The sequence below is a fragment of the Lathamus discolor genome, chromosome 6 (assembly GCF_037157495.1).
Source record: "Lathamus discolor isolate bLatDis1 chromosome 6, bLatDis1.hap1, whole genome shotgun sequence".
NCBI lineage: Eukaryota > Metazoa > Chordata > Aves > Psittaciformes > Psittacidae > Lathamus > Lathamus discolor.
Window position 1 is genome coordinate 17311195 of NC_088889.1, and position 22041 is coordinate 17333235.

The window sequence follows — 22041 nt, forward strand, 5'->3', positions numbered from 1 at the left end:
GTCATGTTTTTTTAGATCAGTCATTAAACATAGAGAAAAATGTAAACTGTGGCATTTTATTGCTTTGTCTCTTCCAAAACTGCATTTGCAAGTAAGCTTTTATAAGCTAAACTGTGCTTTTATTTACACCTTTGTCTCTTCAGTATGCAGGTCTGTAAATAAGAACTCTCTCTTAAATGTTTCTCTGATCTCAGCATAGACCTATACTCAGCAATTTATGGTATCCTATCAGTGAGCAAGAGCAGGCCATCAAGGTGTCAACCTGACACTTCTACCACTGATGTTTATGTATTTAAAAAGCAAAATAAAATAAGTCTGCCAGTCTTTACTAGTTGTGCATAGCTACAGTTGGAAGGTGCTGGCTGTAGTGCTTGCAGTACTTTTTACTTTCTCCATCTTTCCCCTCATCCACATCCCCCTTGTTTGTCACCTTGCTTCCAACATTGTTAGTTTGACTGTTAGTTTTTGGAGGAACAACCACCACCCCACCCAAAAAAACCCCTCAAAAAGTCTCTGGTTATAAAGAATACATTTGGGGTGTGAGTCAAGAAACAGTTATCCTGTCTTTTGAATAAACACAGGATTTAAGTTTTCTTCATCTAATCGAAGCCATCCACATTGTTTCAGGACAATAAGTGTAGCCTGCTGAAGAAATAATGTGTTACCTCATTTCCCCAGACAATATTGATAACAATTTAAAGACCCATTCACTTTAGACAGAAAGCCATGAAGAACTGTAAATCACATCCTTTGTATTTTGTATCCAATCATAATGTAACCAGCCCTTTTTGGATGCAGAACAGAATCATTCGGGAAAAAAAAAAAAAAAAAACCAAAAAAAACAAACAAACCATAAAGGAAAATGTGTATTCTAAAAACATAAATGTCATACTTGAGAGGCAGTAAGAGTTGTGGTCTTTGCTTTCCAAATACAAATAATTCTTTTGGTAGCAGAAAAGTGCATTATAGCCCTTAATCCAGAAATACCAGTCCTTTAAAATAAGTTTTCACTGTAAATCTAGACTACAGACTCCTCTTTATGCTGATCTGGTTGAAAGATCTAGTCAGTGCTCTAATATGAGCAGTGTATTATTGGAAGTATTTATTACAAGTAATAAAAAGTAAACCCATTGAATGGTATTTCCACATCCTTCATATTTGCTCACGAGTTAGACATATTTTATCTCATATAAAAAATGGAAAATACAATGCTTCTCTGTGGCACTCTGTAGAGCTGCAAGGACACATTCAGTAAAAGTTTTAGCAGCAATCATAAAGTAAACCAAGAGAAATCCCCTGAGACAGATAAAACATGTCAAATGCTGCAGGAATTCTTTGTGGGGGAGACTTGCAGAATAGTTCCAAATATTGTAGAAATCCAGTTAACTATTCTATGATTCTATAAAAGCTATACCTACAGTTTTCCTGACGACTTCAGTTTAAGAGCTCAAGGTGCAAAGAACAGCACGCCTTACCACCTACATTTATTAACTTAGAATCATAGAATAGTTAGGGTTGGAAAGGACCTCAAAATCATCTAGTTCCAACCCCCCTGCCATGGGCAGGGACACCTCACAGTAAACACCATGTCACCCAAGGCTCTGTTCAACCTGGCCATGAACACTGACAGGGATGGAGCATTCACAGCCTCCTTGGGCAACCCATTCCAGTGCCTCTCTACCCTCACAGCAAAGAACTTCTTCCTTATATCCAATCTAAACTTCCTGTTTAAGTTTTAACCCATTACCCCTTGTCCTGTCACTACAGTCCCTGATGAAGAGTCCCTCCCCAGCATCCTTATAAGCCCACTTCGGATACTGGAAGGCTGCTATGAGGTCTCCACTCAGCCTTCTCTTCTCCAGGCTGAACAGCCCCAACTTCCTCAGCCTATCTTCATACAGGAGGTGCTCCAGTCCCCTGATCATCCTCGTGGCCTCCTCTGGACTTGTTCCAACAGTTCCATGTCCTTTCTATGTTGAGGACACCAGAACTGCACACAATACTCCAGGTGAGGTCTCACGAGAGCAGAGTAGAGGGGCAGGATCTCCTCCTTCGACCTGCTGGTCACACTCCTTTTGATGCAGCCCAGGATACGGTTGGCTTTCCGGGCTGCGAGCGCACACTGCAGCCGGCTCGTGTTCATTTTCTCATCGACCAGCACCCCCAAGTCCCTCTCCGCAGGGCTGCTCTGAATCTCTTCTTTGCCCAACCTGTAGCTGTGCCTGGGATAGCTCCGACCCAGGTATAGGACCTTGCATTTGGCACGGTTAAACTTCTTAAGGTGGGCACCAGCCCACCTTACAAGCCTGTCAAGGTCCCTCTGGATGGCATTTCTTCCCTCCAGCGTATCAACTGAACCACACAGCTTGGTGTCATCCGCAAACTTCCTGAGGGCACACTCAATCCCACTGTCCATGTCACTGACAAAAGATGTTGAACAAGACCGGCTCCAACACCAGTCCCCTGAGGGTACCACTCGTTACTGGTCTCCAGCTGGACATTGAGCCATTGACCACAACTCTTTGTGTGCAGCCATCCAGCCAGTTCTTTATCCACCGAGTGGTCCATCTATCAAATTCATGTCTCTCCAATTTAGAGACAAGGATGTTGTGTGGAGCAGTGTCGAACCGTTTGCACAAGTCCAGGTAGATGACATCAACTGCTTTACCCTTATCCATCAATTCTGTAGCCCCATCATAGAAGGCCACCAGATTGGTCAGGAAGGATTTCCCCTTAGTGAAGCCATGATGGCTGTCACCAAGCACCTTGTTGTTTTTCATGTGCCTTAGCATGCCTTCCAGGAGAATCTGCTCCAAGATTTTGCCAGGCACAGAGGTGAGACTGACTGGTCTGTAATTCCCTGGGTCATCCATTTTCCCCTTCTTGAAAATGGGGTTATATTTCCCTTTTTCCAGTCATCGGGAACTTCACCTGACTGCCATGATTTTTCAAATATGATGGCCAGTGGCTTAGCAACTTCATTCGCCAGCTCCTTCAGGACCCACGGATGGATTTCATCAGATTCCATGGACTTGTGTATGTTCAGGTTCTTCAGATGGTCTTGAACCTGGTCCTCCCCTACAGTGGGCCTAAGGTCTTAATTCTCACAGTCCCTGCATCTGCCTTCCAAGACTTGAGTGGTGTGGTCAGAGCCTTTGCCAGTGAAGACCGAGGCAAAGAAGTTATTCAGAACCTCAGCCTTCTCCAAATCCAGGGTACCCAGTTCTCCTGAGAGCTTCTGGAGAGGGCCCACATTGTCCCTAGTCTGTCTTTTATTTGCAATGTACCTATGGAATCCCTTCCTGTTACCTTTCACATCCTTAGACAAGTTTAATTCTAACTGGGCCTTAGCTATCCTAACCTGGGCCCTAGCTTCCCAGATAACATCCCTGTATTCTTCCCAGGCTGCCTGTCCTTGCTTCCACCTTTTAGAAGCTTCTTTTTAGAGTTTCCTCAGCAGCTCCTTATCCATCCAAGGAGGTCTCCTGGCCCTCCTGCTGCACTTCCTTCTAGTTGGGATGCAACACACCTGAGCTTGTAGCAGGTGATCCTTAAATATCAACCAACAGTCTTGGGCCCCCTGCCCTCTACGGCTACATCCCATGGAACCTTACTAAGCAGGTTCCTGAAGAGGCCAAAGTCTGCTCTCTTGCAGTCCAGGGCAGTGAGCTTGCTGCACGCTCTTCTCACTGTCCTGAGGATCTCAAACTCAACCATCTCATGATCGCTGCAACCAAGGCTGCCCTGGAGCGGCACGTTTCCAGCCAGCCCTTCCCTGTTGGTGAGCACGAGGTCAAGCATGGCACCTCTCCTTGTTGGCTCCTCTATTACTTGCAGAAGGAAGTTGTCTTCCGCACCGTCCCTCCAACTGATATCAGGGTGGTTGAAGTCCCCCATGAGAACAAGGGCCTGTGAGCTTGAGGCTGTTCCTATCTGTCTACAAAGTGCTTCATCCGCAGATTCCTCTTGATCAGGCGGTCTGTAACAGAGCCCCACAGTAATGTCCCCCATAGCTGTTCTCCCTTTAACCCTGACCCACAGACTCTCTGTTGACTGCTCACCTGTCCCCAGACAGAGTTCCATACTCTCCAGCCTATCCCTAACATAAATAGCAAGTCCCTCTCCCTGTCCGACGGGCCTGTCCTTTCTAAAGAGCCTGTAACCTTCCATTCCAACACTCCAGTCATAGGAGCCATCCCACCGTGTTTCTGTGATGCCTATTATATCATACCCCCGTAGACGTGCACACATCTCTAATCCCCACGCTACGGGCGTTTGTACAGAGGCATCTGAGCTGAGCTCCAAACGAAGCCGGCTCATCGGCTGGAGTGGCTGGAATATCTCTACATTGCTCCAAGCATTTATTATAGGTGCTGGCAACTGACCTGGCCTCTTAAATTGAGTCCCATGTTCTAGATACCCATACCCATGACTATGGCACCACTGTTCTAACCATTTATTAACCTGGCCAATCCTCCTAGCCTTTTTAAGGTCCTCCCTTGTATCCTGGAGAATTGACAAAAAGACAGTCTGATCTCCAGAGCCCCTAACCACCTCTCCCAGGGCTCTGTAGTCCTTCTTTATGTTCTCTGGGCTACTGCTATGTATATCACTAACACCCAGTCCAGTAACTGAGGTATAACAGAAACCACTACTGCTACCACCAATAATAATAATGATAAAGGAAATAACAAGGGGAGAGAATACAACCGCTCACCACCCGCTGACCTATACCCAGCCCGACCCAAGCAGTGATCTAGCCCTTCCAGGTAGCTTCCCCCAGTTTATATAGTGGGCATGACATGCTGAGGCATGGAATACCTCTTTGATTAGTTTGGGTCAGGTGTCCTGTCTCTGCTTCCCCTCCTCCCTGGCAGAGCATGAGGCTCACAAAGTCCTTGGTCAGAGTAAACATTACAGAGCAGCAACTAAAAACATCGGTGTTATCGGCGCTGTTCCCAGGCTGAAAGTCAAACCCACAGCACTGCACCAGCTACTGAGAGGGAGAAAAATGGCTGCTACTGCTGAACCCAGGACAGCCAGGACCTGTTGCTTTTTCCTGGCAGCACCAGTAGCGATCTTCTTTACCAATGCATCAGCTGGTTGTTCATGCTGCAAGTGCGTTTCCTCATTAGCCCCCTGCAGAACTGCAAAGTGGTTCTGGGTGGGGACATCAGATTTACTAGGAAGCTCCTGGCTTTTAATTGTCCTCTTCCGCTTTTTTTTGTTGGCTTTTTTTTTTTTGTGTGTTTTGTTACTGTTTACCAGCTTCCCGGGTTAACGGCCTCCTTCTTCCCTCCATGAGCTACAGTGGACGCTGGAGGCCCCTGCACAGTTTGGGCCTGGAGCAAGCAGCCCTGCTCCCTCTCAGCTTCCCTGACATCTTGCAGCCCATTGACAGCATCCCGCAGCTCAGCCCCTGCTGCAGGAGGGCCTCCACCAGGGAGCACCGGGTGCAGCCCTGCCCATCGTGCACCTTTCCCTCACCAGACCAGTGCCGGCACTCTCTGCACCCCGAGCTCTGCGCTGCAGCCTCCCCTCTCACCGGCTCTGTCTGGTGCCTACGGTGCCACCGCCGGGGCAGCCAGAGCAGAGCTCCCAGAGCGGGCCCTGGCCGTAAGGCGAGTGCCCGCCCTCACACCGCCCTCCCCGCGAACTGCCCCGACCCGCCCTGCTCGCCGCGCTCCTGGGGCAGGTTTTGACCCGGTCAGGGCTGGTGCCGCTGCTCCTGGCTCCGCCCCCTGTGAGTCCCTGCTCGCGTCCGCGGAGCTGCCGGCTCCTGGGCCGGGCCTGTCGAGGGCTTGAGGCTCCCTCGTTGGCTCCGGCCGCTCTGAGGTGAGGCTCCCGGACGCTGATCTCTGCCCCGCTCCGGTGTTGGAGGCGCCCTCTCTCGAGCCGCTCACCTCAGTAATATAAATAAATACAAGTACTATAAAAATAAAGATAACACTCTTCATTTAATGGTGTCACGTGAGATTGAACCTGTTCAGAATGTGTTGAATTGTTTTATGAATTATCAGCTGGCGCTGCTCAAGGGAGATTTCCCCAAGAACATCCAAAGCTGCTGCCTGTTGGTCTTCAGGAAGTGCTTTTTGGTGCATTTTGACTCGCCAGCAGGTGTTTCTCTTTAGGAACAACTGTATTTGAAATAACTGCTACCTTCTTCTGTGGAATTGGGCTCTTTTCCTCCTAAGCCATGCCACTATTTGCTGTCGATAAATTATAATGAGGGTTCCTCCAGTGATAAGGTGAAAAAGAGTACTAAATAGTATTACTCTTCTTCCTGCTCTCTGAAGAAGCCCCCTGACTGGAGGAGGTCCACTGTCAACACTGCCTCCATATCCTTTCAATTTGCAATACGGAGGAGCCCAGCCATACCTGCAGTGGCAGTTCTTATGATTGTTACACACTCCTCTGTCATGACACTTTGTCGTGTTACAGTTGTAGTTCAGCAGTGATACGCTGGTACATGTCCTGTTGATACAAAGCATATCACGACCACATGGCGTGCCATCTTCCACAGCTCCCACATCATCTACTGGTATCCCTACATGGTAGTCAAGACCCCAACACTTTTTATGTCCAATAGGCGTTTGGACTAGCGTTACATGGTCCTGCAAGAAAGGCAATTCGTTTACGTTTTCACACTGGATCCTGCCACATAGGATATTCTCAATACTGCATTTTGGAAAATGGGCACTGTCACGAATCCTACAGTTCCCAAACCGGTCACCTTGAGTATTCACTGCTTTGAAGCAACCTAATGAAGCGGCTCTGGCTTGTTTGCCAGAGAGACGCTGGCACTGTTTGTGGTGGGTAGAACATTTTCCTCGATAGCAATAAGCCCCATCTTCACAAGGGGCTCCGTCTTGCATGTACGAATCTTGTGGGCACTGAGGGGAAGTCCCGTTGCAATACTCCGGCAGGTCACAGACACCAGTGGCTGCTCTGCAGACCTTTCCTGCTGGAAGGAAATGACATCTCTTGCAGCATTTTCCAGAAGCACAGACTGAATTTGCAGTAAACGTACAATTGGGGTGACAACAAGGATCCTTTCTGCAGTTTGATTCTGAGCCACAGTCACATTGCTCTCCGTTTTCTACTATCTTATTCCCACAGTATTCACGCTTCATGGCGTAGAAAGTACCGGGTGCTGGTGGCTGACGAATGCAGTTGGAGCCACGCGCAACGAGGTCAAAGTAGTCTTTGTAACTGCAGTCACTGAATGCATCCGTGTCAACATCAGCTTCGTACATAACACATCTCTTTCGCCTGCATTTGCAGCCCGGTTTATCGTGGCGCATCCCAAGATTATGGCCCAGCTCGTGGACAAAGGTGATAGCAAATGAGGACAACTTCCTATTAGCGAAGGAATCAACTGCTGCTGACCACTGGTTATTACATATGGACCCTAGGTACGCCAACCCCAGGCTCTTTCCAAAGCCCTGAAATACAAATAGGTGAGCAACATCGTGGCGCATCCGCGGAGACAGGTCTGACCTTCGCCATTTGTTAAAGACATAAAGTACACGACCGATAGAGTTAGTAATGTTTATAGGATTGCTTTTGGTCCAGATCTCCAATCCCACAAGAAAGAGCCGAACAGAAAGCTGTTTGTACAGAGAGTCCCCAATGTTGATGACTTCTAGGACTTGCCTCAAGACTTCGGATTCGTTCCTGCCCAACTTCACAAACCATGTGTTGTCAATGACCACTGCTATCTTCACATACCTGACGTGTGTCCACCAACCCTCCAACACCTCTTCCTCCTCCTGCGCTGCCTGGGGCTCCTTGAGCCAGGGCAGCAAAGCCTCTTGGTGCTGCAGCTCCTGCAGGGTCAACCCGCAGGTGGGACCCACAGGGTTGCTGGGCTCCATGCGGTAGAGGATGTGCCGGAAGGCTGGATCGTCGGGGATGGGCTCAATCTCATAGGTGTCATTCTTTACCCAAAGCATGCCATGGAGACCCCTGCCACAGTTGCTGAGCGCCACCATGGAGCCGGGGCTCCCCTGCACCTCTCCCTGGTAGAAGCAGTTGTCATGAGCGAAGGGGTGCTCCTCCCAGCGTGTCCCATCCTTGCCGTACGTGACCAGGGTGAAGGGCTGGGAAATCAGCCCTCGCCTGGGCTGCAGGCGCAGCACCCACGGCCGCCCATTCACCTCCAGCCAGTAAGAGACAGCCAGGGGGCTGGTGTCAGCCTGACCACTCAACTGCCGCGGCTCTGTCATCCACATGGAGGTGACACGCAGCCCCCCAGGCAGGCCCCCTGGTGCAGGAGGGCACCTCACCAGGCCCAGCAGTATCAGCAGTATCAGCAGCCTCAGCAACATTGGCAGTGCCTCCATGGCTGCTGCCCGGCACTGCCCCACACCCTGCTTTGTGAGGGTATGAAAACTAGAACCACGCCCAGGGAACCACCCCAAGGCCTCCAACTGCTCCTCGGCAGGGAGGAGCAGCATCGTCACAGCCCACTTTGCCTTCTCCCTGTGCAAACGTACCCCCAGGCAGCAGGGTGCCATCTCATTACCTTGAGACATCCATCGCCTCCTCTTTGAGCATATACAGAGGTGCTTGTGGGGAGGAAGACTGGTGATCTTGGGCTCTCTGCTCAGACCCATTAGTTGGTTAGTCTGCCACAAGGAGGGGCCCCAGCTCAGCTTCACACTCCCAGTCAAAGATGTTTGTGTTGAGCAAAGGGATCATTTAATTAGACCACAAAGTGTAAAACCTGTTTTGATAGCTGAGAGGCTAAGTTTTGCTTTGCTCACTTTTTTTATTAAAGGGTAATTGCTGTTAACTGGTACCTTGCTCATTCATTGTAAGCATGGCCAGCATGAGTAGTGGACACCTTGTAATGCAGTACCTCAGATCAAACGAATGAAAACACGATTATGCCTGCTTCTATTAGTACCTGCCTAGATACCCATAATTGTATATTTGAAATTTATTACTGCTTTACCTCAAATTCAGCAGACTCATGACCTGTGTAAGCCTTAGGTTTGCTGGTTTTAATTTTAAAACTACAGAAAACAATTCGTTGTTGAATAATTGTCTGCTACTTTTCAAGTATCAGTTTTTCATTCCAGAGCTGTGAGTTACATCAGATTATGTCTTTTGAAGCAAATATAACTATCATAGAAAAATCCTGTTACATAATCCTTGTGTGCAGTGTCTGGAATGCTATTTTTAAATGCATACTTCTGCTGTATGCTCGTTCCTTAAGTTATAGAAAAGGCCCTACTACATCACTCTGCCAACTTGCTAGAGACATGTCTTATCCCTCCTCCCCCCAAGGTTGCCCGCTACTTACTTTCTCTTTTAACATGAACATAACTATATACAGTTAGGACTAGAGAGGATTCTGGTTTCATTGTCAAACTCATATCAGGTTATTCTTGGAGGGGAAGTGTCAGCCTAAGTTTGTGACACTGCATTGAGCACTTCAACAAGCCCTTCAGCACTGAGGTTACATAAAAAGAGATAAACTGTTGTGTTCAGATTACCAGAGCCTTGCACTTTTGTACTCTGATAAGGTAAAGATCAAAGGGGAGAGACGGAAGGATTCCCATTAGATGGCAGCAGGGAAAAATTACAGTCAAAAAGGTATCACAGCAATCCATAGCTACTTCAACTGCAGAAACGTCTGGCAGGCCTAACTGGCATTCTTACAATGCATCAGTGTTGTTCAGTCTTGTAGCCCCCTAAAACTTTCAGTGAAGGTGCAAGCTTCTATGGAACTGAATCCTACCAGCAAGAGGTTTACTTTTCTCACCTTGTTAAGTTTTCAAGAACTGGACACAAAACCCCAGCAGCCTTGTGAACTGCAGTCTGAAATCCACTGTCCTGGCAGAAAGAAATGAAGCCTTCTTATTGTTGAGAGATCAGTTATACATCTTAATTCATGCCAGCGGGAAAACTTCTTCCATCACCCATCCATCTATGATCCACATTAGGCTACAGAAGAACACTTGTCACGTAAGGGACTATTTCTTTGTTCTGTGCATGATTACAGGGCCAAAGCAACACTTCACCAAAAAATCCACCTTCCTCTCCAAGAAAAGAAAATAAAACAACTCCAAACTGACTTGAATCTTGAATGCCTACTCAGCATTTGCTTTGACATTGAAAAAAATATCAAAAAAAGGAAAGGAGTGTATCACACTGGCTTTTTGCTCAGAAGCCATCTGTTGGTTCAGTGAAGGCACAATATATTTGCATAATACATCTTCACCGTTTTTCTCACAGGGAACCTCCATGTCTCAAAATAAAACTAATGTCTCCCCCTTCTCCTTGTCACTCCCATTACCTATACCCTCTAACTTTGCTCTGGCAAACAACACATACTGACTGTCCAGACAGCATCTAACTTTCTTTGCTAGGGAAAGATTATAAAAGTATAAAGTATGTGGGGAGAGCAGCAAAGAAGAACAGCCAAGAAAACCACACAGGCTGGTCAGACCTTACTCAGTGAAAACTTGAAGACAATGAGCTGAGGTAGCCAGACTGCTGCTCTTCCTACAATCTGGCTGGACTTTTGCTTGTATGTGTATATGTACACCTGTATACTTACCTGTTCACGTGTATACACATTTATATGCACTTTCAGGCTCTCAGGAGAAGATATCTTTTAGAGTTCTAGGTAATTTTTAGCTCCTGCTACCCTGTGATTTAAGCCAAGAAAAGCCCTTTTGAAGTCTGAATTGTTATTACGTAAGAGCAAAAAGCAGAGATAGCTCTCTTGTGCAACCAAAACCAAATCTCCTTTATGCAAAGGAAAGTGACACACAGGACAAATTGCAGAACTGCTTGCTTATTTCCCTTTTATCTGTAAGATTTACAAATACTGAAGGTCCTTTGAAGGACTTTGGACTTCAGAACTCAGGCTCCAAACCAAGAGACAGTATATAAATACCAGAGAGGCTTAGTACCTCATACACTGAAAAACATTACTGACTACAAGATAGCTGCTTAATAGCTTTTTGACAGTAAATTATTTGGAGTTTAACAGTAACATCTGACATGACGCTTCAGTTAATATCAAAGCTTACTTAGCTGATAAAATTATTTGGACTATCTTGTTAGCAAGTAACAGAAGAGAAGATATTTCAGTCCCTCATCCCCTCATATGGCAAACCTTCAGCACTGAAGTACACCTACTAAGAAACTGACCATTGGTAACATCCCTTATGACTTTTATCACTGTATCATTCTCTCAGGAAAAGATCTTTCCACAGAAGAGGCTTATCGCATTCAAATGCATTGTTTCATGCATGGAAACCATCTTCTATCCTCTCAGTAGCTTAGATGTTGGCACTTCAGCTCAAACGGGATCAGACCAGAAGCCCATCCTTTTTGGTTTGTGTAGGCCACATGCTAAAACAGCAAAATGTATAGCTCTCAGTGACGTTTCTCTTCAACTGCCCTACCTCCTCAGGTCTAAAAAGCAGATGACTAATCACGGTGATCAGATGCAGCATGCACAGAGCAGATGCAGCAAGAAAGTGCTAGAAGTACAGAGGAACAGACATAACATATTTGAGTTACACTGGAAAAAGAAATATAAACAATGTCACTGAATGTGCAACAGCAAGACATTTTAGCCTGTTTTATGTCATCATAAATATCTCTCACAGAGTATTAGCTTTTACAATAGAAGACCAGCTTAGCTATTAAGTGAAAGGAGTGGCCAGGAACACTTAGAGACTGAGGGCAGTCTGACATCAAATTACATGGATTTGAGCCTCCAGTTATCAAATCTTTTGTCTGTATTCCAAGCACACTAAAGGCACAGCAATTTATAGCAGGCAGCCTAAATCCTTTAGTTGAACTTTTTTCCCTCAGAATAGCACAGAATATATACCAAAATCAAAAAAAATGCTGCTAGCACATACGGCGCATTTGTTACTAAAAAAGTAAGCATTTAAGCAAGGCATTCCAGCAACCAGCATTTTTATTTGCCAAGAATTCTTTTCTTAATATATATAAAAGATTTTTCTTTTTACACAGGAAACCAAGACACAAGGGATACAAGAGTCTGTGAAGATTTCAGGAAGCTGCAAAACATGTCCATGTAAAAACCATTCTCAGAAGCCAACATTCAAAAATCCGATGAAGAGACTGAAATCACCTTCTTTGAGGCAACTCACAATCTGACATTAACATCTGAGTGGCAGGGTTCCATAGAAAAAGATGTTACAGGGACTTCAGGCCCTGAATCATCAGTCTCACTGGAAGGGCTTAAATATAAAGAAAGGGGAGCAAGAATATCCTGTTTTCCAGGTACCAAACCAGATGTGCAACAACTTCTACCTTCACTGGAGTCTCATCCGTTTTTCCGGTGGTCCTTTAGCACCAGCACTCTGCTGAGCATTCTTTACAGTTTCTTTTTCCTCTTGCTTGACAGCTTCAGGGGCTGGTTCTGGTTCCTTCTTGATTTGATCCACTTAAGAAGTAACAGCAAAAGAAAGTTAAACCTCCAATTTTTATTCCTAAAACATGACTCAGAGTACTTTGAAAATACAGTTGATGTCAAAGAGCCAAAATTAACTTCAAAGGTTTAAGAATAACCAAAGATTAAATTCATACCAATACTGGTAAAAAAGCAGAACAGACTGAAGAGATGCAGTTCATAGTTTTCCTGTTCTGAGGTTGCTTATGATCAACTCCAACCTTATGAAGTTCAACCATGACAAGTGCAAGGTCCTACACCTGGGTCGGAGCAATCCCAGGCACAGCTACAGGTTGGGCAGAGAAGAGATTCAGAGCGGCCCTGCAGAGAAGGACTTAGGGGTGTTGGTCGATGAGAAAATGAACATGAGCCAGCAGTGTGTGCTCGCAGCCCAGAAAGCCAACCGTATCCTGGGCTGCATCAAAAGGAGCGTGACCAGCAGGTCGAAGGAGGTGATCCTGCCCTTCTACTCTGCTCTTGTGAAACCTCACCTGGAGTATTGTGTGCAGTTCTGGTGTCCTCAGCATAAAAAGGACATGGAACTGTTGGAACAAGTCCAGAGGAGGGCCACGAGGATGATCAGGGGACTGGAGCACCTCCCATATGAAGATAGGCTGAGAAAGTTGGGGCTGTTCAGCCTGGAGAAGAGAAGGCTGCGTGGAGACCTCATAGCAGCCTTCCAGTACCTGAAGGGGGCCTATAGGGATGCTGGGGAGGGACTCTTCATCAGGGACTGCAGTGACAGGACAAGGGATAATGGGTTAAAACTTAAACAGGGGAAGTTTAGATTGGACATAAGGAGGAAATTCTTTCCTGTTACGGTGAGAATGGATTGCCCAGGGAGGTTGTGAATGCTCCATCCCTGGCAGTGTTCAAGGCCAGGTTGGATGAAGCCTTGTGTGGGATGGTTTACTGTGAGGTGTCCCTGTCCATGGCGGGGGGGTTGGAACTAGATGATTTTGAGGTCCTTTCCAACCCTAACTATTCTATGATTGTAATTCAAAGCCTTCACATGCTTTCTCGAGCTTATAGCACCATTCAAAAATCACTAAGATGCTGGACTGACTAAACTGTTCCCTCATTTTCCCTCCTTCTGCTTTCAAAGACCATTTCCTGTATTTGGACCTTCAGGCAATACAGTTTTATAGACAGAAAGGGCGAGAGTAGAATACACTTTTTTGTCAATGAAAATTTTCTATTTAGGAATGCCAGGATTCCTAAGCAGCTTAGCAGCAGCAAGGAGCTTATATGGCAACTGGAAGACATCGCTATATAGAGCCTATTTTTTAAATCTTGTGAGAATATTAGAGTTTTACCTGGGATAGGCTTTTCTCCAAGTTTTTGCTGTGGGGGAGGAAGAAAAAAATAAAACAACACATTAGCAGGACTAAGGCAGTAGTTCTTAAGCCTGCCTACTATTCATTTAGGAATGTATACCAAGTAAATACACTCTTATACATAACAGTTGATGGTACAATGAATCACTAAATACACTTTAAACAAAATCCAATTAACATTTTATAACATCCGGTTTCTGCTCTGAAAACTGAAAAGCACTAAAGCAAAAACTACACAGACAATCTTTCCCACATCTGAGGAGTAAACAGTTTTGTGAGTTGCTGTAAACATCATTTCTGTTCATCCCAAGCAGAAGACCTGGTGGAACAAATGGTTAATAGAGATGATCAGAGGTAATTACAATTTCACAGAATGCCAAGAATTTCCACACTAATTAATAAGCCTCAAAAACAACAGAGTAGCTAAACCAAAATAGCTGTGGTGGCTTGATTTAGCTCACAAAGCAGGAAACTGGAAGCAGTAGCAAAACCCGACAGCTGACAGGAACAGACCCTCTGTGATTAGGTAAGGAATTTGTATAAGAAAACTCACCCTCACAGCTTTGCCAAGGTCTTAAATGACTCCTGCAATGACATAGGGGAATCCTAGACTCCAGTCAGAGCCTTCCATTTCAAATTTATTATCTAACCCATGCTACCATTGCAGAAAGCACACAGAATTCCCATTCAGTTTCAGCTGTTCAAGTGCTTCTGACTGCCTTACATTCTAAGTTACAGAAATCCTATGGCTTGTAAGCATCATACCTGAACAAATTTGGGTGGAAACTTTTGTCTTAGGTCTAAAAGCAAAGCGTCTACCCGTTGCCTTTGGAAAATAGAACTTGGCTCTTCTTTCTTCTTGGCTTTTGGTTTAGCTTTTTCTGCAAGTCACAGAAATGTAGGAGAAAGCTGTATTAGAAGTTCTGTCCACTTTGTTGTATGACAAGCTGGTATTCATCCCTCCTCTAAAATTCACCTACATTTTCCCTTTGACATCAGTTATTTTTTTTTGTGGAAGACACATTAAAGACAATTCTTACTTCCTAACAAACTGGTCTGGCTTCTGAAGATGTACTCTGGTCTCCAGTGGGTTGAAGATTTCCCCACTTTGTTGACACACAGCTCACAATTTTCATCTCCCACCCATGCCTCGATGTTCATCCCCACCAGCACAGAAGAGCAAGATTCCTGACAGGGAGCACTAACTTACCTGTCAGACAGCACTAACTTACCTGTCAGACAGACACTTAACCTTATCTCTACACCATCACTTTGCATTGCCTCAAGGTTTCCTACATTACCTTCCCCTACCAAAGTACACAGGAACAACTAGGATTCATACCTCGTTCTTCTTGGTCTTTGAAATGCCACCAGTAGCCCTTGGATGGGTGATAGCGACAGTAGGACATGGCTTCTTCAAAAGCAGACTGAATTCCATGCACAGCAGTGAGCTTTCAGAACAAGAACATAAGGCAGTGTTCAGAGTTTAAGGAAAAAATACAGTATAAAACTTTGAAAGAACAGATTTAAAAATTAGTATTCTGTATTTATTTTTGTTCTGGGAAGGGAACTTGGGACTTTTAGACCAAGAATGTAATCTCTTCAATAGGCTCTTCTTACAAGAGATTTTCTGAAGTGCTTTTCTGAACTGACAAGAGGAAAAACTTACAAAAGCAGTTGCTTACTAGAAGAAAAAAAAAGAAAAAAAATCAAAACAAACACAAGTGCCCAATTTAAACAGAAATACCACATCGACTTATAAACATAAGCCTCACATAAAGAGAAATACTACATTCCCTTAACAGTGACATTCCAAAGCAAGCTTCACTATGTATTTAATTACTATTTCACATGCATTTGTGATGTAATTTTTCTTTTGATTATTCAGACCTTATGCTGGTCTGCTAGTTGTGTAGCTTCAGTTAATTCTGATCCTTCATCCTTAAACAGTATATCCTAATTTCTGGACCATACTGCACACTGGCAGGATCTTTCATTCCCAGGTGGGATGTACACCATATTCACTGGTGGGGTTGTTTTATGTTACTGTGTACTACGCAAGATCTTTCCTCAAAACACCAAAGGAAGGATTTAAACAGCCTGAGGAACACCCAGAAGTAAAAGCAGGTACAAACCAGTATCCATCAAATGCACAGAACACTTACAACTCTGGAGTTAATGACAGACCCTAAGTCAGGTGCCTGATAAATCACTCCAGCAATAATATAGTAGTCAGCCAGTGGAATAACTGTGGGGAGGAAAAAATGAAAAAAAATAAGAGACAGGAACAATTTAAAAGCTGTGGCTGAAGATAGGGTATTTGTTGCTGAATTTCAGTTTTAACAGCAGAAATCAAAATATTCATGACCAAATTTTCTATTCTTAACCTTTTCCTTCAAGGTGCTTTATTTGTACCTTAGCCACAGGCTGATAAGGGGGGGGGGGGAACCCTCTTCTACTGTAAGAACCTACTTAGCAGTATAACCAACCCACAGTTAAAGGTGGAAACAGTGCAGAATAAGAAAGTGATATGACACACACAGAAGCATGAATGATCCCTCTCCCAGCCTAATGATACTATGTTTTGAAGAATCATAAATCACATACTAGCCTCTGCAGATGATTAGCTAAAACTGAATTAAGCTAATCAGCCCCACACAAAGATATAGTTAGCCTTATATTCAGATAATTAAAATGAAAGCTTTTGCATAGCCTAGCAGATAAATACGATATGGTGTGAATGACATTAACCATTTCCCATGGCAAAACACACCACAAGGCACCAATTTCTCATTGCACTCTTCATATTTCACCACAAGGTGGCAATCCCTGCTATAAGTGCACTAGTGGTCACTCTGCCAGACAAAGTATCTCCACTCCACCAGAAATCCTCATACCCTTTTATTCAGATTTAAGATAGAGACAGCAGTGGTTAAACACCAGTAAGGAACAGACAAAAGCAACTAACTGATCAGCCTTCTCAACAGTGACTGGAATTATGACCTTACCTTGTGTAGGAGACTGCCTTTGCTGCTTTCGGATAATGAAGAGAATGGGCTCTTGAGCATGAAGAAGGATGTACTCCACTCCAACCATCTGGCTGAAAAAGAAGCAGCCAGAATAACTAGCTTCCTCAAAGCAAAATCTGTAGAATGTGAAGAGCTACCAAAGGGCCTGGCGGTAAAGGGATGAAGTTCTGATGCTCTAGAAGCAACTCTATATAATGTGTAGTAAATAAAGGCTTAGAATTTTGAGGTAGCTATCAAAACCTAGCTTGCAAATACAAAAAGAGTCAATACAGCTTAACACAATACCTAAGCAGAACATGTTAGCAAACAAATAAATAGCAAGAAAGTTAACAATCTGTCATCACAAAGATGTCATTTAAACACAAAAGACCAGCGTATGATGTGAACATGTGTGTCTGATGTGAAAACACCTCTACAACCACATGTGAGCACAAATGACTTTACCAACGAACTTTCAGCTCAGTTTGCACACTCCCTAACATACTGTGGAGTCTTTAAATAGTTCTCAAACATCTCACTTGTGCTCAGTGTAGCAGATGGGGAACTGCAAAGAAAGTTAACTTGTGTATGCTGTAATCTCATTACACAACCATCTGTGATCAGTTTATTTACAACACTCACTACTTTTGTTATCCATACTAAAAAGCTAGCTCTTTGAAGGAAATTAAGTATGGCACATAGCCAGCAGGATATAGAAACACAAACTATTTCTGAATTCAGAGTATCCCCTAACATAAACCCTATTCACCGTAGAAAAACATTTAACTGTATTAATGCTACTCAGGTTCTGTTGAGCTGGAAGGATGAGAGAGGACAGCTTTTCTAATTCAAACATCTAAAAGGGGATTTACTGGAATCTCAGAACACGCATAAATTGCTTCATGCTTAACACCTCCTTCAAATGGCATATGAGGAAGTAGAAGACATCCAAACACAAAAAAAGCTGGGCTTCCAAGCAAGTGGTAGGACTAAAAAGCACAGAACAGAAGAGGTTCCCAGCATGTTTCCATTCAACCACCAAAGTCTCTGGATAGAGGGACAAAGGATGCTGTACAGGAAGCAGTTCTGAATGACAACTTACTTCAAATGTTCCAAGGTCATCCGCTGCATTTTGACAACTTCATTGTTACATGTTCGGTCATAGAATGGGTTACTTCGCTCTGAGAAATAGTCTAACACACTCCCATTGTTTAATATTGGAATCCAGGAGCTGTCAACCCAGGAAATTCCCAAGAGATTATCTGAGACGAGAAATATACACTGAGTAAAAAAGCAACCAGAAGCACTACAAATACCTTCAGGAGTATATTGCTACCAGTTATTGATTACAGCAGGGGAAGGAGGTGCAACACAGCCTCACACAAACCAGTTCTAATCAAAAATGTGTTTCAGAGAGCTCAAATAATAACTGATATCCTTTAACCTTCTGCAGATCTGCTGTAGATACACAACAGAAACACACCTTTCTCTTATTGCACCTTTCTTTCCTTCACCACTAGTTGCTGGTGTACCTTTATGTCTCAAGAACATGAGGAGGGTCTGTGTGCACATATGTGCATGCTGTGTTGGTGGGAGTCATTTAGCTCTGATACTCCATATAATAGTATCATGCCACATCTACTCAGTAGTATTATACGCAGTTTTTTCTATGAACCACAGCATTAGCTGAGTAAAAAGACAATCCAAAGCATAGTTCCTTTCCAAAGCTAGGTCTTTGGTAAGCAAGTTGAATTTGCTAAGCTGAATTAGAACCAGCTGGGGGGGGGGGGGTAGGGTGAGCCTACCCCCCTAATGTGACCAACCAGAGCCTGGTCATATTTAGAACAATTTATTTCTGAGAAAAAATAGTTTCAAAGCTGTAAAAAAGGAAGCTGCAAAATAAGTAAAACACTGCAGAGCTCTATTAATTAAACAAAGAGTTTTCTTTTGCTAAAGTAAATGAGCAAACTAGTGAGTGAAACAAAATAGTGGCATTGGCAACATTTCTAAGGTGTTCTGTTATTAAAACGTATCACTATGATATGACAGCAGCTGATACTGTTACGTTTCAAACATGCTATTTTTTTATGTGGGTGAAGTATATAATAAACAAAAAAACCCCAAAACAACAGACAAAGATGCTATCTTTGGGCAGATGTTTCCCAGTAATCTTGAACAAGAGATTTATTTCTGACTACAATTAATCTGCCAAATTGCCTGCAGCAAATTACGTATTCCATAACTCAGTGGTATTACAGAAATCTAATTACAGAGTAAAAACAACTGTATAAAAAAAAGCAAGCTTTTTGAATGAAACATATTCTATAAAGGTCAAAGCATTATATGCTAGTTAAGTTCCTACAGATTTGGGGACATGTGAATTAAAATCTCTGGATTTTACTATCATACTGCAGCAAAATCATGTTCCTGGAGCAGACCAAAGAAACCAGCATCAGCAATTGTTTCCACAGTCAACAATCTGCTAACATTGAAGAGCCACAAATCACCTTGAAAAACACTCTGAAATTCAACCATTTTCAATTGCTGCAGCAGTAAACAGAATTTCCAAGACACAAGAAAGCAGGAAACAAACATAACTGGTGAGAAGTGATTAATGACTGAAAGAACTGAAATTCCCCTCTTGCAGGAACACATTATATGTTCAAGCATTATACACATACCCAGAACTCCCACTTAGCATTTCACTGTGAATTTTTTTTACTTCTGTGACAACTCAGCATGCTCGATGACTGGATCAGTTCCAAAAATGCCAGCTCATACACTATTAGTAGCTTGTCTGAGGAACAGTTAATAAAGTAACACTAGCTGCCTAGCAAACCAAGGAAAATGCAGCACAAATGGTCACACAAATGATTTTTGCCTTGTTAACCTCAGAACTGCCAGCATCTTTCACAGAAAGAGAATCTAGAGCCATTCGTGTTACTTCACATACACTATTGTCTCTCCTCACTATAAAAAAACGAAATCTCAGAATCACAGCACTGAGATTCACTATTAAGTACGTATATTGTGTTAGTGCTGATTATCCTAAATGCTTTTCAGGACCATAAGACAAGCTTTCCTTCCCAACAAACCCCACAATCTGAAGTGCTTGCATTCTTGCCACAATAAACGTTCACACTGCATTTCAAATACAAACTTTTCTTGCCTGCGTGTTTAACAATAACTGCATTTCTCAAGAGGAATGTCAGACAGGCTTTATTGTTTTTATTTTATTATTGCTATAATGCTGCATATAAACTGTTAAGTGTATTATAAAACGGAATATAAAGCTGGGCTCAAAGGCTCAATTACCCATAGCTACTTAGTGCCAGAATATATAATTGCCTTTATAACAAGTAAGATTGTTCTCTTACACTATTCTTGGAAAAAAGGAGAGGAAGAACAAAACCCTGAACCTGACACTCCTGTTCTTCCCACCAAGAAGGGAGTACTTCGCTTTATTTTGGGTATAAGAAAGAATGGATGGTGCTCCTGCATCAGAGATGCAAAAGTGCTTGTGATGATACTGCCAATCTGTCGTGAACATCAAGACAATTTTGGAAATGATCCAGCAAACCAATGGTGAAAAAAAAAAAAAAGAGGAGAGCAATTCACACAATGTCCTGTGCCTGGCCTTGCCAGCTAGATAGCCCAACATGATGCTTTGATAAACTGAGAGTAACAGTAAAATAGTTTTACAGCATAAGAATTTAAATATGCCTCGAAATATACTTAATATATTGAACCATATTAGACAATAAAAAAACCCAAGCAAAAAAACCCGAAACTTTGAGGGAGCTTAAATTATCTGGATTAAGACAGAAGGTTCTCACAGCAGCTAATAACTTAGTACAGCACTCGTCCATCAACTGCCCTTGCTGTGTCTCAAACAAGGCAGTCAGAAAAGCAAACAGGACTGTAAGACTTTGAATCAAAAATGAGAAAATCTCTATGACATGATCAAAATTAAACCCTCACAAGATTCCCTATATACCTGCTCTTGGCCATTCCCTGAGACTCCATGACAGAGATTCTCAGTATGAACCCATTCAAACACCCTTTCAGAGAACAGTAATTTCCTTTGCCATGCCCTCTCAACCCCCTTTTTAACCCACAAAGTTCAAACTCTTCACAGTAATTTAAGCTGTATTTTGTTACAGCATAAACCTTCTTTAATACTTAATTCAAGTACCACCCCTTCTTCAAAACATCCCATTAATATCCCTGAATTCTTACCCAAACTTTCTTGTTCTCAGTTACTTCAGCCTTCTTTCTGACTTTCCTAACACCTGCCCTTGCTCACCCCATCCACCCGAAGCCCAGTTAAAATCGCCACCCTAACTCAGTGCTTTGGTCCTGTCCAGGTCCCCACACATGCCAGTGTTCCCCACTTCCCTTCACACTCCAGAACTAAACTCTTTTTTGGCAGTTTACTCATGTCACCTCCTCATTCCACCTGAAAAGGAAGCAGCATAGCAGAAGGGATGCTTGTTTCCACACACATCCCCTCCCAGCCCACGACAAAACTGCTTTTTGGACAAGTTTTGATCCCAATCCCTTACCGGGTTACAGATACATTCCCAAAGCTACTAAACCCCTTGTGCAGAGCTTCCAAAGACACACAACTCGGTAGCCCCGCTGCCCTACAAAGCACTAATAAAGGCAGCAGCTCTGTTATCCTCACACCTCTGACCACATCGCGCCGTCCTGTAACTGGGAGGCTCGTGGGAGCGAACGCCGATAGCACAGCAAGCTCCAACCACCCCAGGGCAGCCATGCCCGCCCGCTCTGCCCGCGGAGGGAGCACACCCCTTAGAGGCGGAGAGCAGCCCCGGCCGCCGAGCAGGGCTCACGGCTCGACACGGGGGTGCCGGAGCAGGGGGTGCCGGCCCAGCAAGCAGCGCCGCATCCCGGGAGCCCCAAGCGCCCGCACACGGCCCGGCCCTACCTCGGATGTCCACAGCCGCCATGTCTGCACCGCTCACTTCCGCCCAGCGCCGGGCACTAGGAGCAGGTGAGGATGGGGAGAGGAGTAGAGCGGCACCAGCAACAGAGACGAGAGACTAGAGCGGCACCATACCCGGCGGGGCGGGGCGAAGGCGGGGCCTCCGGCAGCTGGGTGGGCCAGCCGCGGTGAAGGCGGGGATAGGGATAGGGATAGGGATAGGGATAGGGATAGGGATAGGGATAGGGATAGGGATAGGGATAGGGATAGGGATAGGGATAGTCATAGTCATGGGAATCG

The 22041-nt window shown here is 44.3% G+C and overlaps 2 protein-coding genes across 3 annotated transcripts; both read right to left on the reverse strand.

Moving 5' to 3' along the window:
• Positions 1 to 5938: 5938 nt before the first annotated feature.
• LOC136017181 (disintegrin and metalloproteinase domain-containing protein 20-like) lies at positions 5939 to 8406 on the reverse strand. The gene has a single exon (XM_065685256.1). It carries the CDS (start codon positions 8343 to 8345, stop codon positions 6156 to 6158), a length of 2190 nt encoding a protein of 729 aa, XP_065541328.1. The 5' UTR covers positions 8346 to 8406; the 3' UTR covers positions 5939 to 6155.
• A 3526-nt stretch (positions 8407 to 11932) lies between these two features.
• Positions 11933 to 21853, reverse strand: MED6 (mediator complex subunit 6). 2 transcript variants are annotated; one of them, XM_065685436.1, is made up of 8 exons: positions 21745 to 21853; positions 17896 to 18055; positions 16794 to 16885; positions 15951 to 16033; positions 15128 to 15236; positions 14551 to 14666; positions 13765 to 13792; positions 11933 to 12442 (listed from the first exon to the last, which is right to left on the reverse strand). In XM_065685436.1, the coding sequence occupies exons 1-8, from the start codon at positions 21764 to 21766 to the stop codon at positions 12312 to 12314; spliced, it is 741 nt and encodes a 246-aa protein (XP_065541508.1). In that variant the 5' UTR covers positions 21767 to 21853; the 3' UTR covers positions 11933 to 12311. The 2 variants fall into 2 exon arrangements, with proteins under 2 accessions (XP_065541508.1, XP_065541509.1); XM_065685437.1 differs by lacking the exon at positions 11933 to 12442 and adding an exon at positions 13018 to 13086.
• Positions 21854 to 22041: the final 188 nt, after the last annotated feature.

Coding starts and splice junctions, on each gene's coding strand:
- LOC136017181 (XM_065685256.1), bottom strand. CDS start 8,345: ATGGAGGCACTGCCAATGTTGCTGAGGCTGCTGATACTGCTGATACTG.
- MED6 (XM_065685436.1), bottom strand. CDS start 21,766: ATGGCGGCTGTGGACATCCGAG. Junction 16,886..17,895: donor ATGACCTTGGAACATTTGAA/GTAAGTTGTCAT, acceptor CTTCTTTTTCAG/CCAGATGGTTGGAGTGGAGT. Junction 13,793..14,550: donor TTCCACCCAAATTTGTTCAG/GTATGATGCTTA, acceptor CCTCCCCCACAG/CAAAAACTTGGAGAAAAGCC.